Here is a 24,133-nt window from a genome sequence, read left to right as displayed (position 1 = left end):
CTTGTTTGAAATTCAAACACCCGGGCAGTGATAATGCTATCTAAAGTTTTTTTTTAATGGTGAAAACAAGAACCAATTGGTTGGTATTTCAGAAGGTGGAGGTGAGCTGACTCACTACATGACAGGTAATGAGAGCAAACTCGAATGTGGTCGACCCTCAACTGAACCACTTTTCAGCAGAGGAATAAACGTTGATTTCCCTACTCTTAAAAAGTACACCAAAACGAACTATAACGATTTCAACCGTTTTTTTACACACGGTAATCAGGAGACTTTGATTTGGCAGAGTATACACGGCAACTACATGTCATCAGTATTTGGTCACCACAAGAAATATAATGACAAGAAGAAACAGTTTTGGGTGAGCTCATCCTTCAAAGAAGTCAAGGAACAAATGAAGGTTCACTCCAAATCCGATTTCAACATTTATTCCCTTGCTGTAGACCAGAAGACTGGCAAATTTTATGTATACATGCAGGAGGGATTTGGATCGGGGCAAACGATTATTCAAACCGAAGATCCAGAAGATCACTACATGCCTGGTTTGTCGGTGACAAGTGTTGCCTGTTTGGGTAAAACATACTTCCTTGTAATAACGGCTGGTGTCAACGAATACGAAAACAAAGATCAAATTGTTTTCACCAGTAGATCAAGGTCAGAACTGGACACGGAGATCAAGCGACAGAGAGATAGAGGTATGGTGATTACCTCCTTTTGTGTCAACTCAGATCAGAAGGAGTATGTCACTGTAATGACAGAGATGGAGGGACAGGGACAGGAGAGTAGGTGGTGGGATGATAGCACTGCAGATGGATCACGGGAGAGCAGAAAGTGGGCAGATGATCTTTATAGTAGCAAGAAGTTTGTGTACACAATTGTGTGCACAGATCCTTCAGATGACCAATGTTTCTATTTGATGACAAAAGATGACGACAGAAGTGGTTACAGTGTCCGATATGCCTCCTTCTTTACTTGAGGGCTAGTGAGATGATGTCTGCTGTTGCTATGATATAGTTATACTGTTTCTCATTCATTTCCATCTAGAATCCTGAAGTGGACCTAACAAGATCAAAATAACGAGTTATTTATCATTTGGAAATATCACTCGAAACTATCAGTTGCAGATTTGAGACAAGCTTAATGATAATCTCTAGTAACTTTTCCATTGTTGTTTTGATTGCATTAGTGTTTCACAAATTAACTTTGCTCGGCTTGAATCATTTTAACAGACCAAGAATAAGCTAAAACAGCCATGTTTTTAAATTCAACAGCAGCTAATCTTTCGTTTTCGCTATATCGCTATGTTTTTTTTATAAACATTTATGGACGTTTCACTGAAAAAATCAAACAGATCAATTTCAATCAAATTATACCGAAAACTTTAAATTGTGAAAGTGACCAGTTTCTCTTTGTCTCACTGTATTTACTATTGAGCGTATTTTGACATTTAAAATTTGATAGCCTGAAAACATAAATATTGGTGTTTCACTCTTGTTCTCAATTTGAATGTCCATATTAGATTACGCTTTCAAGTAATTAGGTGCTCAAAAAAATTTGCCACATCAATTTGGACATTGAAGTTTAAATCACAAGTTTTTTAATGACAATATGTGACTAGAACTATGGAATTACCAAAATTTGTTGCAGAACTGATGTATGCTTGCAAATTTTAATTGAGTAGTGTTAGTTCAGTATTAATAGACTAGAGCTAATAATTTGATGTTTGATCATAATAAATTGATTATAAATTAAACTCCAATCATTATCAAAAGATTAGTTTGATAATTATTGAGTATTATAGACGTGGTTTGAATCTTGCTTACCATGTGCACCGCTCTAACTTGTAAACAATTCAGTTAGTTCTCTTTCCATTATTTGTTAGTTTGATTATTATGTAACTCCACATTTCTATGAAAATAACCATATCACGAGGCCAAACTGAGCACTGGATTGGCACAATTTTGTGTCTGTATGTTTCTGGATTTCAGAGACAAGTACTTAATCACGTTAAAATTTTGTCGGAACGATCAAAAGAAATGAAAGAACAAAAAAATAGGGAGCGTCCGTGTTGCGGAATCCGCTCACCATTCACAAAATGCACTGTTTGGCCTCGTAATGCAATCAATTGTAAATATATCAAAAACACAAATTTGATTAAAACTTCGAAAAACGAAATTTTTTATTCAGAACGACCATCAAAGTGACCACCTGCGATAAAATTTTTAGTTAAAAAATTACTCTTGTATCAAAATGAATTAAAAAAATTCCACCCGTCATCCCGTCATAACAGTAGTTCCGAATCGTATCATAAGCGATCTTACACTTTTTAAAAGAGCAAAAAAACAATAACTCCCGAAAAAAAAAATCCAGTACACAAGAAACTTGAAAATACAGGTTATATTTTTCTATATAAACAGTTTATATTTAGTTTCGGGATGAGACACGACCTAAATTTTTTGTTTGTTTGCGCTGTAGGTTGGTTTTAATCATTTCTGATTGAGAAAACAAGTTTTTGGTCGTTTGTTGGTAGAAGTATATGTTGGATTGATTAATTCTGGGGGGTTTCTGACCCCCATGTAAAAACAGAGGCTATAGGGTACCCGATCAGCACTTATTAACATAGGGAAAAAATTTGCCCATGTTTTAAGGTTATTGGTTTCAGAGTTTGAGATGGTAAGATGGTGTTTTGAGAAAAAAAGTTCAAAAAAATTTTTGGCGCCCAATTTACCAATACATCAGTGCTAAAAATTCCAAACGGGAGTGTTTAAAACCCTATGTATTATGATGTGATAGTTTCCTTGATGGTAAGCTTCAGATTGTAAGTTTCCGAAAAAAATCGAAATTTTTGCAGTCAAGTTTTTATATTTGTTTATTCAGCAAAGTAGACAAATATGTCAAATTTGCAACAACAGATGTTACCCTCCCGTGGTGAGCGAGGACGCTGAAGTATGTAAACATTTTTTTTGTTAATTTATTTGAGCGAGGTAGTGGACATAAACAAAATTTTTCTCAGGCTATTATGTCAAATTTGCAAAAACAGATGTTAACCCCCCCGTGGTGAATGAGGACACTGAAGTATGTAAACAAGTATTATGTTTTTATACTTAAGCAAGGTAGTGAACAAGATTTTTCTCATACAATTATGTCAAAAATGCAACACCAGGTGTCATCCCCCACTGTGAGCATGGAGGTAAATCACCGTAAACAATCTTTCTCGAAACATTACTTTTGTTTTCTTAAGCGTGAGAATTGTTTAGTGTAACAGATGGGGTTAGTTTTGGCAATAGCAGAAAAAGTTTTGAAATTCATTCGCTCAAATTTAAAACTACGATTCGATTGCCAGTTGAATTTTTTCGTTTTCCAATTTCAATTCCTGAATCATTATCTCCATTCACTGCAAAATTGCATCTTTTTTCTTTCTCAATCTTACACCATTTGTCATTTCTTATCATTTTACACCAAATGTTTTCAGAAGTTTACTGTGGTAGAGATGAACAAGGTTGTGTCTGTGGATCTTGAAAATTCAAAGTGTATACATGTTTCTCGAAGTAAACTCTTAAAAATATCCGGAAAAACTCCCTATTCACAATTATTCTTATAACTAATCACATTCAATTTAATTTTTTAGTTTTTATTGCTCGCACTATTCAAAAAAAAAGTCTTTTTTTCTTACAAAGTTTCCTATAAATTTCCGGATATTCTCAACTGAACTTCACAAATTGCAAGTTTCCTTTTCTTAAAAAGAAAAAAAATGAAGATAAGTTTGTTTAAAAATATAAAGTTAAAGTTGTAGAACTCCAGTTACAGTAAAAATCACCACCTCATATAAAACTTTATTGAATCAATATACATTCTTTAAAAGTGTAACAAACCGCGTTTTTACATAAAACTTTTGATAAAACGTCATGAATATGATTCAAGTTCTTCTTTAGAATTTAAAAAAGAAGAATGCTGAATAAATTGCGTAAAAACCACACAAATGATCAGTTTTTTGAAGTTTCTTTTGAACCATGCGCTAGAAATGTTTCTATAAAAACGAAAAGTTGAAACGTTTACTTCCCAAAGAATCAGTAAAGTATATGTTTTTTTCCAATCGAGCAATCATGACCCAGTGTTCTCCTCTATTATTGCTTGGAGTTGAATCAATTATTGCAAAAGAGTATTTTGTTAGTTGAGCAACCTTATCACAGGGAACCCATATACTTGAGCCAGGAATTCCTCGATAATTTTCAGAAGTGAAAAATTATCCATCTTTGCAATTGTTTGTTGGTTTATATCTAAAACAAAAAACTGATAGCTTGATAATACATTTTAAGTTTAGAAATTAAGGTTTATGATTTACACGCAATTAGGTGTTGATTCAACGAAGTCCCATACATAAGTCTTATGTGCTGGACAAAAATTATTGAAATTTGTTTCACAGTCCAGCTTATTGAAACTTCTCGGGTTTTCAATTAGACAACAATCATTGTCTTTTTTTATTCAGGATATATAGGTCTGAAGAAACGCAAAATAGATAATCTAGAGACAAATAAAAACGAAAAGTCCCAAAACAGTTACACATTTTTTTTTAGGAATCTGAAATTTCAAAGAAAATTAAAGTTTTAGGCGACTGTTACGAAGTTGTCAATTTGAATATTTGATAGTCTTTCGCCGAGACTATCACTTCCGTTACTTGCTCCAAGGGAAATTGGAAAAACATTCGTAATCTCAAGCTTTCTCCACTAAGTTCTGGATAATTTACTTGTCCAGTTGCATCCTATAGTGAAGTCGAGTCAAAAACAAGAAAATGGTGAATTTTAAAATCTTCTATTTTCTATAAACAAGAAATGACTGTGATACAGCTTCAATGTATACATGAATTCCATCGCTCTATTTTCTTGTAAGTCCAATTTGTTCACGGTTTTGAATTGATGCATCGATACTAAAACTCAAAAGAAAAGTGTTTAATTGAAAAGTAAGTTTAGTTATTGTTACAAGAGCTCTGAAAATTACGTTGGTGATTTTTTATTCTCAGGACTTTACCTTTTATTTCTTGTTTTTCATTGAATTGTTCTCTTTCGCTTTTTCACTTTTTGGAATCCAAGGACCCGGGCAGTGATAATACCATTTCTTGGTGAAAATTTTATAAAAAAAAACTGATGAAAACAAGAACCAAATGTTTGGCAATTCAGAGGGTGGAGGTGAGCTGACTCACTACATGACAGGTAATGAGAGCAAACTCAAAGATGGTCGACCCTCAACTGAACCCCTTTTCAGCAGAGGAACGTTCACTGAATTCCGTGGCCTTCGAAAGTACCAAAAAAAACAAACTATATTGACTTCATCCGTTTTTTTACACACAATAATCAGGAGACTTTGATTTCGCAGAGTATACACGACAACTATATTTCATCAGTATTTGATCACCACAAGAAATATAATGACAAGAAGAAATAGTTTTGGGTGAGCTCATAATTCAAAGAAGTCAAGGAGCAAATGAAAGTTCACTCAAAATCTGGCTTCAACATTTATTCCCCAGCTGTCGACCAGAAAAGTGGCAAATTTTATCCATTTATGCAGGAGATGTTTATAACAGCGCAGATAATTGTACAAACCGAAGATCCCGAAGATCACTACATGCCTGGTTTGTCGGTGACGAGTGTTACCTGTTTGGGTAAAACATACTTCCTTGTCGTAACTACTGTTGTCAACGGATATGAAAACAAAGACTAAACTATTTTCACCAGTAGATCCAGGTCAGAACTGGACACGAAGATCAAGCGGCAGAGAGATAAAAGTATGGTGATTACCTCCTTTTGCGTCAACTCAGATCAGAAGGAGTATCTCACTGTGATGACAGAAATGGAGGGACAAGGACAGAAGAGTAGGTGGTGGGATGATAGCACTGCTGATGCAGCAGGGAAGAAGAAAAAGTGCGCATCTGATCTTTATAGTAGCAAGAAGTTTGTGTACACAATTGTGTGCACAGATCCTTCAGATGACCAATGTTTCTATTTGATGACAGAAGATGACAACAGAAGTGGTTACTTTGTCCAATATGCCTCCTTTTTTACTTGAGGGCTAATGAGAATGATGTCTGCTGTTGCTATGCTATAGTTATACTATTACTCATTCATTTTATCTAGAATCCTGAAATGGATCTAACAAGATCAAAATTACGACTGAATTATCATTTGGAAAGTTCATTTGAAACTATTATTTGCTGATTTCAGACAAGCTTAATGATAATCTCTAGTAACTTTCCCATTTTTGTTTTGATTGCATTAGTATTTTGCAAATTAACTTTGCTCCGCTTGAATCAATTTAACAGACCAACAATAAGCTAAAACAGCAATGAAGTCATGTTTTTCATTTCAACAGCAGCTAATGTTTTGTTTTCACTATATCGCTATGTTTTTTAAAAACCATTATGGACGGATCACTGAAAAAATCAAACAGATCAATTTCAATCAAATTATACCGAAAATTTTATATTGTGAAACTGACCAGTTTCTCTTCGTCTCACTATTATTACTTTTGAGCATATTTTGAAATTTAAAATTTGATAGTCTGAAACCATAAATATTGGTGTTTCACTCTCGTTCTCAATTTGAATGTCCATATTAGATTACGCTTTCAATGAATTGGTGCTCGAAAAAACTTGCCAGATCAATTTGGACATTGAAGTTTAAATCACAGTTTTTCAATGATCATATGTGACTAGAACTACATGGAATTACCAAAAATTTGATGCAGAAGTGATGTAAGCTTGCAAATTTTAATTGAGTAGTTTTAGTTCAAAATTAATAGACTAGAGCTAATAATTTGATGTTTGATCACAATAAGTTGATTATAAATTGAATTCCAATCATTATCGAACGATTAATTTGATAATGATTGAGTATTAAAGACGTTGTTTGAATCTTGCTTACGATGTACACCGCTCTAACTTGTGAACCATGCAGTTGCTTTTCTTTTCATTATTTGTTAGTTTGATTACCATGTAACTCCACATTTCTTTGAAACTAACCATATTACGAGGCCAAACTGAGCACTGGATAGGCACAATATTGTGTCTGTATGTTTCTGGATTCCAAAGACAAGTACATAATCATGTTAAAAATTTCTCGGAACGATTTAAGTAATTGAAAGAACAAAAGCAGAACAGAGGGAGCGTCCTTGTTGCGGAATCCGCCTACCATTCACAAAATGCACTGTTTGGGCTCGTAATGCAATCAATTGTAAATATATCAAAAATACAAAATTGCTGGAAACTTCAAAAAACGAATTTTTTAATCATAACGATGATCAAAGTGACCACCTGTGATGAAGTTTTTAATTAAAAAGTTACTCTTACTTCAAAATTAAAAAAAAAATTTCCACCCGTCATAACAGTAGTTCTGTATCGTATCATCAGCGGTTTTAAACTGTTTAAAAGATCAAAAAAAATACCCAAAAAAAGTTACACAAGAAACTTGTTGAAAATACAGGTTATATTTATTGTATATAAACAGTTTACATTTAGTTTCGGGATGAGAAACGAACTAGATTTCTTGTTTAGCTGCACTGCAGGTTGGTTTTCATTATTGCTGGTTGCGAAAACAATTTTTTGATTGTTTGTTGGTAGTAGTATATGTTGGATTGATTTAATCTCGGGGGGTGCTGAACACAATTGTTTTAACATGGGCTATAGGGTATCCGGTCAAAACCCTATTTATTAACACAGAGAAAGATTTCCCATGTATTAAGATTATAGGTTTCAGAGTTTGAGATGGTAAGTTTTTGGAGCCCAATTTACCAATACAGCAAGGCTAAAGATTCTAAACAGGAATGTTTAAAACCGTAGGTAATATGATGTGATAATTTTCTTGACGGTAAGCTTCAGATCGTAAGCTTTAGAAAAAATTCAATTTTGTACAGTCAAATTTTCATATCTGTTTATTAAAGCAAAGTAGTGGACTTAAACAAAACTTTTCTGAGACAAATATGTCAAATTTGCAACAACGGATGTTACCCTTCCGTGGTGAGCGAGGACGCTGAAGTATGTAAACATTTTTTTTGTTGGTTTATTTAAGCGAGGTAGTGGACTTAATTAAAAATCTTCTCAGGCTATTGTCCCTCGTGGTGAATGAGGATGCTGAAGTTTGTAGGCAAATTTTATGTTTGTTTATTTAAGCGAAGGAGTCGGAATTAAAAAAATTTTCTTTGGCTATTACGTCAAAATTTCAACACCAGATGTCACCCCCCACTGTGAGCATGGACGCCAATCACCAAAAGCAATCTTTCTCGAAACATTACTTTTGTTTTCTGAAGCGTGAGAAATGTTTGGTGTAAAAAATGGGGTAGGTTTTGGCAATAATAGAAAAATTTCGAAATTCATTCGCTCATTTTTGAAACTACAAATTGATTGCCAGTTGAATTTTTCAAATTTCCAATTTCAATTCGTGAATCATAATTTCCATTCACTGCAAAATTGCATCTTTCTTCTTTCTCAATTTTACACCATTTGTCATTTTTTCTAAATCTTTTTACACCGAATGTCTTCAGAATTTTACTCTGGCAAAAATGAACAAGATTGAGTCTGTGGATCTCAGAGTAAACTCTTTGAAATATCTGGAAAAACGTCCTGTTCACAATTATTGTTATAATTAATCACATTCAAATTAATTTTTTAATTTTTTATTGAATTTATTGCTCCCAGTATCAACAAAATATACGTTTTTTTTTGCAAATTTTCTTACAAATTCCCGGATATTCTCGACTGAACTTCACAAAATGCAAAATTTCATTTTCTTAATAAAAAAATAACGAAAAGTTCAATTACAAGTAAAAAGTTATTTTATAAAAATTACAGTTAGAGTAAAATCACCACATCATATAAAATTTTATTGCAACAATTTACATTCATTTAAAAAGTAACCTTCTGCATTCTTACATATAAATACTGATGAAATTCAAAACATTAACATCAGGAAAACTATTCAGGTTCTTCGTGTAGAAATTAAACAGAAGAAATGCTGAATAAAAAGGCTAAAAATTACAAAGTTTATCAGTTTTTTGAAGTTTCCTTTGAGCCATGCGCAGGTACTTTTTCTATAAAAAGAAGTAGTTGAAATATTTACTTTCCCAAGAATCAGTAAAGTAGTAAGTTTTGTCCAATCGAGCAATTATGATTCAGTGTTCTCCTGTATCATTGTCGGGAATTGAATTAATTATTGAAAAAGATTATTTTGTTAGTTGAGCAACTTTTTCAGAGGAAACCCCGTATATTTGAGCCTGAGCTCAGGAATTCCTTCGATAAATTGCAAAAGTGAAAATTATCCATCCCTGAAATTGTTTGTTGATTTACATCTTAAACACAAGAAATTATACCTTGATAATCCGTTTTAAGTTAAGAAATTAAGATTGATGTCTTACACGCATTTAGGTGTTGATTCAACGAAGTCCCATACACAAGTCTTATGTACTGGACAAAGGTTATTGAAAACTGTTTCACAGTCTAGGTTGTTGAAGTTTCTCGGGTTTTCAATTAAACAAATTTTCTATATTTTTTTCTAGGTCATGTAGTTCTGAAGAAAAACAAAATAGATAAAATCAGAGGCAATAACAATGAAAAGTTCCAAAAAATATACAAATTAAACATTTTTAGCAACTGTTCTGAATTTGTCAGTTTGAACATTTGATAGTCTTTCTCCTAAGACTACCACTTCCGTTACTTGCTTCAAGGGAAACTGGAAAAAAAATTCTAATCTCAAGCTTTCTCAACTAAGTTCCGGATAATGCACCTATTTAGCTGCATCCTGTAGTAAAGTCAAGTCAAAACCAAGAAAATAGTGATTTTGGAAAACCTTCTATCAGAAGAGCTGGAAAATCTTCTTCAAACTGCATTGCTTTCCCTTGTGTTAACATGAGGGCAACAAGGAGAAGTTGTATCTAATCGAACAGTTGCTCTTCCACCCCGAATAATTTCGAGCTCTCTCAAATGAAAGTATTCATAGTTGGAAAAATTTTTATGAAAAGATCCCGCAACAGCTGAATTTGTATTCATTGCAACAGGTATTCTCCTTATTGTAAACATTTTTGAAAACATTTTTCCGAATAAACTGGTTTTGACGAGATGGAATGATAAAGAATCTTAATATTGTTTCTCCACGTAATTGTAATGAGCATGTTCCCTTTCCAGATTCCATTGCAAGTATTGATGATTAGAATCAGCTGCTATAATTTTTCTTTTAAATAGCGAAAAATCAACAATTTTCAGACTAAAGTTTGAATTATCAGACAGCATTCAAAAATTAGCAATAGCTCGAATTAGTTTAATTCCAACTTTGGTTTGTGGTAGTTTCAATTTTTCACGAGTAATCAAACCCATGGCAAGCCTCCCTTAGAGTGAAAAATTTATCCCATTATCACTGTTTCTAAGTTCGTTCGAGTTATTCTGCTTTAGGACGAGTTAAGTTCGTTCGATAATTCTGCTTTATGAGGATATAAACCATTGGCGTTGTAAACCATTATTTTGTTAAAATAATCTTCACAACTGGAGACCAGAATGAGTAGTAGATTGCTTACATAGCTTAAGTAGGGTTCTGTTTCCTCATCTGACTCATCCTCTGATTTTGTTTTATGTTCAGATTTTTCTTTTTTGAAAGCATCAAAACAGCCTTCCTTTGAATAATTGAAGCTTTAAACCGAAGTTTAAATCGAAATAAAGATTACGATCCGTCTGAAACTCAAATACTGCTTCCATCTAGAGGAGTACTGACAAATACTTCTTGCGAGTCAGATGTCAAAATTGTTTTCAAAACTGGGACTTTATCAAAATCTCAAAAGAAGAATTTGTAAAAACCCTGTAACGAAATTGACTACTTTGATTTGTACTCATTTTTTTTGTCAAAATTATCTTTGCGGAAGCGACTGATTTTTGATCTACTTTGTCGAGAAATGCTTCTACTAGCTCTATACTTGGATTTTTTTCCACCTCCCAAATGTTCTTGAACTGCTTTTGTTCCAACATCTTTTGCAACTGTTTCGAGTTTTTTCTGTCCACTAACGATCTCTCCAATCTGTGGTGCTGCAACTTTAAAAAATCAGCTCCAAGTATTTTTTGCAATTGGGACTATTTTTTTTTTCAAAAAAGAGGATTGAAGTTCTCCCAAGAATTTGCGCAACAGCACCAAAACTTCTTCTACGCTGTCTTGCATGTCCACGAAAAATGGGGAAAATAGCTGAACTTTGAGCAATCCTTTCGTATGAACTATAAATCAAAAATTTCAAAGAAATCTTGTGAAACAACTCGTTTAATTCCTACGGACACAATAGGAACTCATTCGCCTGTAGTGTCCCTTAGTTCAATTTTTATGCTATGGAAAGAATTTTCTAATAACTTTTTAATTGTAGATTTGTACAGGATTGATAATTCATGTAGTGTCCTGTCAACTTTATGTGTCCAGTTTTGACTTTGGAAATGAAAAGAATACAACGAGTTGAAAAAGTTTCTGTATCACCTTTTATTTTATAATCTATAATATTACTATATATCATCAGGGAATGTATTCTTATAATGTCGTAAGAATACTGAGGATAATATGGTCCTTTTCCTCTCATTTAAACCCCTGTCTGATTTTGCTCTGAATCACAACCAAAAATATGCCTCAAATCAGCATTTAGACTGCTAAACACTTATTGATCCTCAGGTAAATGAATGGCAATTTTGGTGTAATCTTATCTACTGATACATGAATTCCGTCATTTTCTTATCTTTGTGCACCTATACTTTTTCGTTTTTTTTTCATTCATGGCTACAATTATATCAACAATAGTTGGAGACAATCCGGTTTCAAAATGCATCGGCTCAGTTTTTCTTTTTTCCTTAGAGCTTTCTCTCCCATCTATGAAAGTAAACCGTTCTCCTTTAAGATGTATTTGTTCTGGTAGAAAATTGGTAAAAAAGAATTACTACTATTCGGATAACATTTAAAAGAAGCTCTAGAAACTAGCTCAGTAGAAAATAAATCCATTACTAAAAATGTTAATAAATGAATGATTTACCTTTATTCTGATCATAACCTCAGCTCTTTTTCGTTAAATTTGCCTAGAATTTTTTCTTTTTTGAGATCTTTGATGATATTTGTTGACAGATTTTTTGAAAATATTGATGGTATTTCCAATTTTTCATCGGTAAAATGTGGTTTGTTTTTTTTCAGAACGGAATATAATTTTTTCGAAATTCTCACTCTATCCCCTATTTTGAGTTTTAGTTCAGTAATTTTTATGAATGTTTTGTAATACAAAATTCACAAAAATTATTTTTTTTTACATCTCTCGGAGATTTTTCTTTAGACGAATTGTTGCGACAGTTCATATTAGAAACAAATTGTTGCAATTTGGGAACAAATTTTTCACCATGTTTATCAATATAACGATATTTTATATGTTTTAATGACTGAATTGTTCTCTCTGCAAATGCAGCTTTTGTTTCACTCATTGTTGAGAAAAGTTCAATGTCCTTCAACTTTTTTCGCCATTTTTCCATTCTCTGTTCCCCTATCAAAAGCTTTTTTGGAGTGTTTTTCCGAGAATTCAAATTTTTGAAAGCTTGCAAAATATCTTTGGCATACTTTGTTATCCTTGTTTGACATATCTCAAAAAGTGTCTTCAGCAACTAATAAATATTTAACCCCATTGTTTTGACTAGCTAACTTATCTAAAAAAACCAAGTTCAGACACCAGATTGCATTGATATATTTTGAAAAAGCTTGAAGTCTTCAGAAACGCCTGATTGGTGGACCAATTTTTGTAAAGGATGTCTTGGTTTGTAAGAATTGATCTATTTTCTTTTTTGATGAACCGCTTGCTTCACACAATTTTTGCACAAACCCGTACGCAGCTCTGCCCTTAGAATACCATCTGTTTAGTCTTACCTTTTGAGATTTTTAATGGGATCCAATTTCTTCTGTCTTTTGCTCGAGCATTCTTGTTGACAACAAGTTCAAGTGGAATTTGATATTTTCCAAAAGGGTAAAGCAAAAAGCAGGAAAATCAAGGTTTTTTGCTTTAGTGGACAATTAAATCTACAATAGGTTTTTTCGTATCTCGATTATCTAGTATGGTGTTTTCTGACCGACTCTGTTTAATTCTAGGAAAATTCTAAGTTAAACCATAAGGTGCTTTTTATTACTCGTTTTCAACCTTGCATTTACACTACTATAAATTGAATAAAGTTTTTGGGCACAATCTCCTCTTTTACTTGCTTTTGCAAAATTAGTTTTCTTGGAAGTGTACTTTGGGGTGATAAACTGAGTACGGAATTATAACAAACTGTTTCATACTATGTAAATTGTTTAATGACAAATGGGCTAATAATAGATATCAATTGTAACCCTTTAGTTGAACTTCAAAAGGTTCTTCTTTTGTGTAGAGCAGGTCTTTTTTGTGTTCATTCTGAAATTTCTTGTCGATTTTTTACTACATCTACTTTCCGAAGTTCTTGAAGATCTCCACTTAATAAATTTAACAAACACTCGCTCAGAAACAGAATGAAATTTTTTGAACAAATGAGATTGCGTGAATCTTTTGAACAAATGAGAAGAACTGTTTTCAAAAATTTAGGGAAAATTTTGGAAATATTGAGAGGGTAGAGAGATTTAGAGCTGAGAGAGGAGGTAGTTGACTGTTATTAAGTTGAAAATAAAATATTTGAAGCTGAGAGAGGAAGTAGTCTACGGTAGTTAAGTTAAAAGTAATTTTGAGTTAAGAGTGAGGGATACCTTCAACTCAAATGTGTGGGCTTAACCAATCAAAATAGATTTTCCTTAACTGTTCTGTAGTCATGTCCAATCAGATTTTTGCTCCCTTATAAGGAAATTTTATATTAAAGTCTTGTCCAATCAGAAGCAAAGTTCCATTTTAGGATATTTTTAGACATTGTAGTTTCCAATCACAAAAATGTCAATTTTTATTATAGTGGTGTATACAATAAGAAGACCCGTAAGGACTCAAGTTTTTTATTTTAGTGGTGTATACAAAAATAAGACCCTTAAGGACTCAAATCTTCCAATTTTGTAGAAACATACACAAAGGAAATAGCAAAAATGAATAATCACAGGTTGTTTGCCGTAAAAAATATAAATATCTCCGATTTAAGTAATACAAGAAAAAAATTATAACTATTTGCATCTCTGCGAGTGTTTTTTATCAGGTTACTTGAATCTTATACAATCAACGCAAATGTTGAATTTTGAGTAGATAGTCTAGTTCTATGACATTGATGTAAGCTTGAGAGGATAGCTCGAAGTTGATGAATTTTTCAATAATGAATAAAAAACTTTGCAGGGAGTTTTGACAAATTTGGGAATCGGGTAGGGGATAAAATGAGCCTTTGATATGTTATCATACGACTTTTATCATTTCGAATTTTTAGAGAATAAACAAGATTTTTTCCTTGTCATGTGTAAATCAGCCGTAAATTAAAAGCTTTGATACTCAATACTAAGTACAAAAGTAAAATCTTTGGTTGAGTAAGTTTCTCTAAAGAGACTTTTACTTAGCGGATAACTCTATTTTGTACAATACAAACGTCCAAAATTATGAAAATTGTAAGAGTCGACATCTATTTTATCAAAAAGAAAATCAATTGGATGTTTATTTTTTCTTGTAAAGTAACTCGAGGAAATTCAAAACATTTTTGATAGACATTTTTCAAACACTGATTAAGATTTTTAAGAAAATAAAAAGAGTTCTTCTTAAGAAAAAGCTGGAATTTTTGTGGTTTATCTCGATCAAACAACATTCCTAAAAGAATACTCGACTCTGATTAAAAAAAAAGGAAATTTCTCACGCAACAGTAAAAAAAACTCACTTTATTCTGATTTTCTTTTCTGTTAAAAGCAATTGCTCCATACTTTGTATAACTAATTGATAACTGTTTTTTTCAAATATTTACGACAATTCAAATAAGTAAAAATCATCTTTTAACTTTTTTTGGGACATTTTAAATCTCCCAATTTTAATTTAGCATGTACCATGTAATTTTTTTTTGGTACATGCTAAATCATATGCTATTTTTTTCAGATGCGTTCGTTCAACAGGAATGAGAGTTTGAAATGCGAGGATTGTGACAAAAATTATAGAATGTCCGATGCAGCCCGTTATCTCAAAAGGTGTGTGCGAAGAATTACTTCTTTCCCGGAATGTAATCATTGTACTTACAACCAGCAAGAAAAGAATTTCCATAAACTCAACCCCAAAATCAACAAAGTGTGTGTCGTGTGAGAAAAAGTATCCGAGCTAATATTCACTTCAACAGCATCGTAGAAAAGATCAAGGGTTGAAAGCGAGGAAAACAAGTGATTCTGTTGCTCAATTGAATAAAATCTTGGAAAACGAGGAGAAGAGTGATCAGCTACGAGAATAGTTGAAGGCCTCCCAAATTTTCCTGATAGATGGCGAGATGGAAAACGAACGCCACCAGCTATTCAATTTTCAACTTTCAAAAGTATATCCTAATCTAGTTAATGAAAAACTGGATCAAGTCTTTGAAAAACTTGATTGTGCAGCAAAAATCAACATTGCCTTGAGATTTGTGTTAACCAATATAGAAACTGGCGAATGTCGTTTTTTCTATGTATTGAAAATAACACACTCAATGGTGAGTCTATGCTGCTTTGTACTAAATCAGACTTGACAAGTATATAGAAATAGGTCAATAAGCAAGATATCATTGAAGTTTGTACACAAAATAGATAAAACACAAAATGGCAAAAATGGCAATTCAAGTTGAACACTAATGTAACAATTTTTGCGGCACTGCTGAAAAACGTATTCGTGGGGTGTCCAGATTCAGTGATTCCCGAACCACTTCTGAGAAATAATCAACTAAGTTGTTTGATTTCGGACTCGAGACATCAACCATACAATGATAACTTATGTTTGTTTCGAGGACATACAATTCAATTACATGGAACAATTAATCTTGCAATATCCACCTCCGAGATTTTTAATGGTGTTTTGGAAAAACTGGTTTGTGATCCGAAACAATTTTGTGGAAGTTCGATGAAAAATCTGTCAATAGTTAAAGCTGTAGTAGGGAAAACACCTTCATATACTATATCGACATTCAAGATGGAGACTAGTTGATAACTGTTTTTTTTTTCAAATATTTACGACAATTCAAATAAGTAAAAATAATCTTTTAACTTTTTTGGGACATTTTAAATCTCCCAATTTTAATTTAGCATGTACCATGTAATTTTTTTTGGTACATGCTAAATCATATGCTATTTTTTTCAGATGCGTTTGTTCAACAGGAATGAGAGTTTGAAATGCGAGGATTGTGACAAAAACTATAGGAGGTCCGATGCAGCCCGTTATCTCAAAAGGTGTGTGCGAAGAATTACTTCTTACCCGGAATGTAATCATTGTACTTACAACCAGCAAGAAAAGAATTTCCATAAACTCAACCCCAAAATCAACAAAGTGTGTGTCGTGTGAGAAAAAGTATCCGAGCTAATATTCACTTCAACAGCATCGTAGAAAAGAGCACGGGTTGAAAGCGAGGAAAACAAGTGATTCTGTTGCTCATTTGAATAAAATTTTGGAAAACGAGGAAAAGAGTGATCAGCTACGAGAATAGTTGAAGGCCTGCCAACTTTTCCTGATAGATGATGAGATGGAAAACGAACGCCATCAGCTATTCAATTTTCAACTTTCAAAACTATATCCTAATCTAGTTAATGAAAAACTGGATCAAGTCTTTGAAAAACTTGATTGTGCAGCAAAAATCAACATTGCCTTGAGATTTGTGTTAACCAATATAGAAACTGCCGAATGTTGTTTTTTCTATGTTTTGAAAAAAACACACTCAATGGTGAGTCTATGCTGCTTTTTACTAAATCAGACTTGACAAGTATATAGAAATAGGTCAATAAGCAAGATATCATTGAAGTTTGTACACAAAATAGATAAAATACAAAATGGCAAAAATGGCAATTCAAGTTGATCACTAATGTAACCCTTTTTGCGGCACTGCTGAAAAACGTATTCGTGGGGTGTCCAGATTCAGTGATTCCCGAAACGCTTCTGAGAAATAATCAAGTAAGTTGTTTGATTTCAGACTCGAGACATCAACCATACAATGATAACTTATGTTTGTTTCGAGGACATACAATTCAATTGCATGGAATATTTAATCTTGCAATATCCACCTCCGAGATTTTTAATGGTGTTTTGGAAAAACTGGTTTGTGATCCGAAACAGTTATGTAGAAGTTCGATGAAAAACCTGTCAATAGTTAAAGCTGTAGTAGGGAAAAACACCTTCATATACTATATCGACATTCAAGATGGAGACTAGTTGATAACTGTTTTTTTCAAATATTTACGACAATTCAAATAAGTAAAAATAATCTTTTAACTTTTTTTGGGACATTTTAAATCTCCCAATTTTAATTTAGCATGTACCATGTATTTTTTTTTGGTACATGCTAAATCATATGCTATTTTTTTCAGATGCGATCGTTCAACAGGAATGAGAATTTGAAATGCGAGGATTGTGACAAAAATTATAGGAGGTCCGAAGCAGCCCGTTATCTCAAAAGGTGTGTGCGAAGAATTACTTCTTACCCGGAATGTAATCATTGTACTTACAACCAGCAAGAAAAGAATTTCCATAAACTCAACCCCAAAATCAACAAAGTGTGTGTCGTGTGAGAAAAAGTATCCGAGCTAAATGAAAACTGGATCAAGTCTTTGAAAAACTTGATTGTGCAGCAAAAATCAACATTGCCTTGAGATTTGTGTTAACTAATATAGAAACCGGCGAATGTCGTTTTTTCTATGTTTTGAAAACAACACACTCAATGGTGATTCTATGCTGCTTTGTACTAAATCAGACTTGACAAGTATATAGAAATAGGTCAATACGTAAGATATCATTGAAGTTTGTACACAAAATAGATAAAATACAAAATGGCAAAAATGGCAATTCAAGTTGATCACTAATGTAACAATTTTTGCGACACTGCTGAAAAACGTATTCGTAGGGTGTCCAGATTCAGTGATTCCCGAAACGCTTCTGAGAAATAATCAAGTAAGTTGTTTGATTTCGGACTCGAGACATCAACCATACAATGATAACTTATGTTTGTTTTGAGGACATACAATTCAATTACATGGAACAATTAATCTTGCAATATCCACATCCGAGGTTTTTAATGGTGTTTTGAAAAACTGGTTTGTGATCCGAAACAATTTTGTGGAAGTTCGATGAAAAACCTGTCAATAGTTAAAGCTGTAGTAGGGAAAAACACCTTCATCTACTATATCGACATTCAAGATGGAGACTTCGTAGGACAATTAGCTCGGAGAAGCATCGGCAAATTCGAGAATACAATAAAACTTCTACGATAACGTACTTCTACGATTTACTTCAATTATATCGACAATTTCATCAAATGCTTCCGACGCCCAACTTGCGATGTATTTTCCAATCTATCTCAAAATTTCGACAAGCATCTTCTACGATGCAAAGACCGAATCGAAAACTTTTTACCCAGAAATGTTTACACTCTACGGAGACGTTATTCGAAAAACTGGACGGGTTCCATTTTGAGTATACCAAAGCAAAACCTTATTCAAAATGTTGTGTGCCATCCGAAGAACTAAAACCGACAGAAACAATCAGTTGGATAGCAAAGCAAGAACCCGTATCCATGCCAATCTCAACACATTTGCACGACAAACCTAAATTTTAGTATTATAAAGATCCACAGTCCTTTATTATTGAGTTTGTTGCAAACTTAGAATTGTTGTCTGAAAATAATAAAGCAAATACGTAATCAAAATCTCTGGAAACTGAAAATGACATCACAAAGCGACTACACACAAATTTCAGCATCTTTAAAAAACGAGGAAATTTCAATAAAACTGACGCAGGAGATTAGGATGACGAATGTATAGAGGATGCGGAAGAAACAGATGCATCCACTCATTTTCTCAGGATTCAGAAAAATCCGTTGATTGTTTTATTGCAATATCTAGAGAGAAACACCAATACTTACTCTTCCAGTATTTGGATTCAATAGTGGCCGCTATGCTATAAACCTCATCAAAAAACCATCTCATTCCTTACCTAATCAACGAAAAAGAAATTGAACCTACAGTTATCAAGAACGACTTTGGTTCCTTCAAAATTGGAGACATTCAGCATTTGGATAATATGAAAATTTTGGGTGGAGCTACTACTTCAGACTCTTCTATAAAACCTTACAAAGCCAGTAAGATGAAAAAATACTTTCCGTTCGACCGGTTTGATACTCTTAACGCAAAATGACTTTTCAGTAAATTGAAGAATAGCATCCCTCTGAATAAAAAGTGTGACGGTTTTCAGAAGTCTCTCAATATTGGGTTAATCGAAGAGCAATCAATGAATAAACATGGGATGTAAGCCAAACCACCTACAGGACTGGAAAACGACGAATACTTGAAATTCATCTAGAAACAGGAACAGATGTCAACATTTTGCGATTTTCTACTGTGGTACAACAACAAAGGTGTTGTTCCCACCCTTTAATTTATGCTGAAAAAAGTTGAATTTTATCATGACAAAAGGATAGACATGTTAAAGCTCGGATGCACACTACCGAATTCAGTGAATATCTGTCTCCACAAATCAACCGACTATAAGTTTTACCCGTTCTTTTCGAGTGATAGTGACTTGCTTGAAAAAATACAGGAAGATATGACCGTTGAAATTTCTTTTTTTTTCACAAGGAAAAGAAAAGCAAAGGAGACGTTTAATCAAAATCTACTAGCTCTATACTTGGATTTTTTTCCACCTCCCAAATGTTCTTGAACTGCTTTTGTTCCAACATCTTTTGCAACTGTTTCGAGTTTTTTCTGTCCACTAACGATCTCTCCAATCTGTGGTGCTGCAACTTTAAAAAATCAGCTCCAAGTATTTTTTGCAATTGGGACTATTTTTTTTTCAAAAAAGAGGATTGAAGTTCTCCCAAGAATTTGCGCAACAGCCCCAAAACTTCTTCTACGCTGTCTTGCATGTCCACGAAAAATGGGGAAAATAGCTGAACTTTGAGCAATCCTTTCGTATGAACTATAAATCAAAAATTTCAAAGAAATCTTGTGAAACAACTCGTTTAATTCCTACGGACACAATAGGAATTCATTCGCCTGTAGTGTCCCTTAGTTCAATTTTTATGCTATGGAAAGAATTTTCTAATAACTTTTTAATTGTAGATTTGTACAGGATTGATAATTCATGTAGTGTCCTGTCAACTTTATGTGTCCAGTTTTGACTTTGGAAATGAAAAGAATACAACGAGTTGAAAAAGTTTCTGTATCACCTTTTATTTTATAATCTATAATATTACTATATATCATCAGGGAATGTATTCTTATAAAGTCGTAAGAATACTGAGGATAATATGGTCCTTTTCCTCTCATTTAAACCCCTGTCTGATTTTGCTCTGAATCACAACCAAAAATATGCCTCAAATCAGCATTTAGACTGCTAAACACTTATTGATCCTCAGGTAAATGAATGGCAATTTTGGTGTAATCTTATCTACTGATACATGAATTCCGTCATTTTCTTATCTTTGTGCACCTATACTTTTTCGTTTTTTTTTCATTCATGGCTACAACTATATCAACAACAGTTGGAGACAATCCGGTTTCAAAATGCATCGGCTCAGTTTTTCTTTTTTCCTTAGAGCTTTCTCTCCCATCTATGAAAGTAAACCGTTCTCCTTTAAGATGTATTTGTTCTGGTAGAAAATTGGTAAAAAAGAATTACTACTATTCGGATAACATTTAAAAGAAGCTCTAGAAACTAGCTCAGTAGAAAATAAATCCATTACTAAAAATGTTAATAAATGAATGATTTACCTTTATTCTGATCATAACCTCAGCTCTTTTTCGTTAAATTTGCCTAGAATTTTTTCTTTTTTGAGATCTTTGATGATATTTGTTGACAGATTTTTTGAAAATATTGATGGTATTTCCAATTTTTCATCGGTAAAATGTGGTTTGTTTTTTTTTCAGAACGGAATATAATTTTTTCGAAATTCTCACTCTATCCCCTATTTTGAGTTTTAGTTCAGTAATTTTTATGAATGTTTTGTAATACAAAATTCACAAAAATTATTTTTTTTTACATCTCTCGGAGATTTTTCTTTAGACGAATTGTTGCGACAGTTCATATTAGAAACAAATTGTTGCAATTTGGGAACAAATTTTTCACCATGTTTATCAATATAACGATATTTTATATGTTTTAATGACTGAATTGTTCTCTCTGCAAATGCAGCTTTTGTTTCACTCATTGTTGAGAAAAGTTCAATGTCCTTCAACTTTTTTCGCCATTTTTCCATTCTCTGTTCCCCTATCAAAAGCTTTTTTGGAGTGTTTTTCCGAGAATTCAAATTTTTGAAAGCTTGCAAAATATCTTTGGCATACTTTGTTATCCTTGTTTGACATATCTCAAAAAGTGTCTTCAGCAACTAATAAATATTTAACCCCATTGTTTTGACTAGCTAACTTATCTAAAAAAACCAAGTTCAGACACCAGATTGAATTGATATATTTTGAAAAAGCTTGAAGTCTTCAGAAACGCCTGATTGGTGGACCAATTTTTGTAAAGGATGTCTTGGTTTGTAAGAATTGATCTATTTTCTTTTTTGATGAACCGCTTGCTTCACACAATTTTTGCACAAACCCGTACGCAGCTCTGCCCTTAGAATACCATCTGTTTAGTCTTACCTTTTGAGATTTTTAATGGGATCCAATTTCTTCTGTCTTTTGCTCGAGCATTCTTGTTGACAACAAGTTCAAGTGGAATTTGATATTTTCCAAAAGGGTAAAGCAAAAAGCAGGAAAATCAAGGTTTTTTGCTTTAGTGGACAATTAAATCTACAATAAGTTTTTTCGTATCTCGATTATCTAGTATGGTGTTTTCTGACCGACTCTGTTTAATTCTAGGAAAATTCTAAGTTAAACCATAAGGTGCTTTTTATTACTCGTTTTCAACCTTGCATTTACACTACTATAAATTGAATAAAGTTTTTGGGCACAATCTCCTCTTTTACTTGCTTTTGCAAAATTAGTTTTCTTGGAAGTGTACTTTGGGGTGATAAACTGAGTACGGAATTATAACAAACTGTTTCATACTATGTAAATTGTTTAATGACAAATGGGCTAATAATAGATATCAATTGTAACCCTTTAGTTGAACTTCAAAAGGTTCTTCTTTTGTGTAGAGCAGGTCTTTTTTGTGTTCATTCTGAAATTTCTTTTCGATTTTTTACTACATCTACTTTCCGAAGTTCTTGAAGATCTCCACTTAATAAATTTAACAAACACTCGCTCAGAAACAGAATGAAATTTTTTGAACAAATGAGATTGCGTGAATCTTTTGAACAAATGAGAAGAACTGTTTTCAAAAATTTAGGGAAAGTTTTGGAAATATTGAGAGGGTAGAGAGATTTAGAGCTGAGAGAGGAGGTAGTTGACTGTTATTAAGTTGAAAATAAAATATTTGAAGCTGAGAGAGGAAGTAGTCTACGGTAGTTAAGTTAAAAGTAAAGTAATTTTGAGTTAAGAGTGAGGGATACCTTCAACTCAAATGTGTGGGCTTAACCAATCAAAATAGATTTTCCTTAACTGTTCTGTAGTCATGTCCAATCAGATTTTTGCTCCCTTATAAGGAAATTTTATATTAAAGTCTTGTCCAATCAGAAGCAAAGTTCCATTTTAGGATATTTTTAGACATTGTAGTTTCCAATCACAAAAATGTCAATTTTTATTATAGTGGTGTATACAATAAGAAGACCCGTAAGGACTCAAGTTTTTTATTTTAGTGGTGTATACAATAATAAGACCCTTAAGGACTCAAATCTTCCAATTTTGTAGAAACATACACAAAGGAAATAGCAAAAATGAATAATCACAGGTTGTTTGCCGTAAAAAATATAAATATCTCCGATTTAAGTAATACAAGAAAAAAAATTATAACTATTTGCATCTCTGCGAGTGTTTTTTATCAGGTTACTTGAATCTTATACAATCAACGCAAATGTTGAATTTTGAGTAGATAGTCTAGTTCTATGACATTGATGTAAGCTTGAGAGGATAGCTCGAAGTTGATGAATTTTTCAATAATGAATAAAAAACTTTGCAGGGAGTTTTGACAAATTTGGGAATCGGGTAGGGGATAAAATGAGCTTTTTATATGTTATCATACGACTTTTATCATTTCGAATTTTTAGAGAATAAACAAGATTTTTTCCTTGTCAGGTGTAAATCAGCCGTAAATTAAAAGCTTTGATACTCAATACTAAGTACAAAAGTAAAATCTTTGGTTGAGTAAGTTTCTCTAAAGAGACTTTTACTTAGCGGATAACTCTATTTTGTACAATACAAACGTCCAAAATTATGAAAATTGTAAGAGTCGACATCTATTTTATCAAAAAGAAAATCAATTGGATGTTTATTTTTTCTTGTAAAGTAACTCGAGGAAATTCAAAACATTTTTGATAGACATTTTTCAAATACTGATTAAGATTTTTAAGAAAATAAAAAGAGTTCTTCTTAAGAAAAAGCTGGAATTTTTTTGGTTTATCTCGATCAAACAACATTACTAAAAGAATACTCGACTCTGATTAAAAAAAAAGGAAATTTCTCACGCAACAGTAAAAAAAACTCACTTTATTCTGATTTTCTTTTCTGTTAAAAGCAATTGCTCCATACTTTGTACAACTAATTGATAACTGTTTTTTTCAAATATTTACGACAATTCAAATAAGTAAAAATCATCTTTTGACTTTTTTTGGGACATTTTAAATCTCCCAATTTTAATTTAGCATGTACCATGTAATTTTTTTTTGGTACATGCTAAATCATAAGCTATTTTTTTCAGATGCGTTCGTTCAACAGGAATGAGAGTTTGAAATGCGAGGATTGTGACAAAAATTATAGAATGTCCGATGCAGCCCGTTATCTCAAAAGGTGTGTGCGAAGAATTACTTCTTTCCCGGAATGTAATCATTGTACTTACAACCAGCAAGAAAAGAATTTCCATAAACTCAACCCCAAAATCAACAAAGTGTGTGTCGTGTGAGAAAAAGTATCCGAGCTAATAT

At 32.7% G+C, this 24,133-nt stretch overlaps 2 protein-coding genes across 3 annotated transcripts in view; one reads left to right on the top strand and one right to left on the bottom strand.

Moving 5' to 3' along the window:
* LOC134855207 (uncharacterized) overlaps positions 1-1,551 on the top strand; it is a 25,170-nt gene extending 23,619 nt beyond the window's left edge. Inside the window, exon 3 of one of the 2 annotated variants that reach the window (XM_063871657.1) lies at positions 93-1,551. In XM_063871657.1, the coding sequence (XP_063727727.1) occupies positions 93-976 (884 nt within the window). In that variant the 3' untranslated portion in view covers positions 977-1,551. The remainder of the gene's footprint in view (positions 1-92) is intronic. The other variant, XM_063871656.1, reaches the window with a different exon arrangement.
* LOC134855596 (UDP-galactose translocator-like) overlaps positions 1-24,133 on the bottom strand; it is a 433,562-nt gene that overhangs the window by 346,436 nt on the left and 62,993 nt on the right. The gene's annotated exons all lie outside the window — the stretch shown is intronic.

Source organism: Symsagittifera roscoffensis, chromosome 10, assembly GCF_963678635.1.
Source record: "Symsagittifera roscoffensis chromosome 10, txSymRosc1.1, whole genome shotgun sequence".
NCBI classification, from domain to species: Eukaryota; Metazoa; Xenacoelomorpha; order Acoela; family Convolutidae; genus Symsagittifera; species Symsagittifera roscoffensis.
This window is presented reverse-complemented; position numbering and strand designations above follow the sequence as displayed.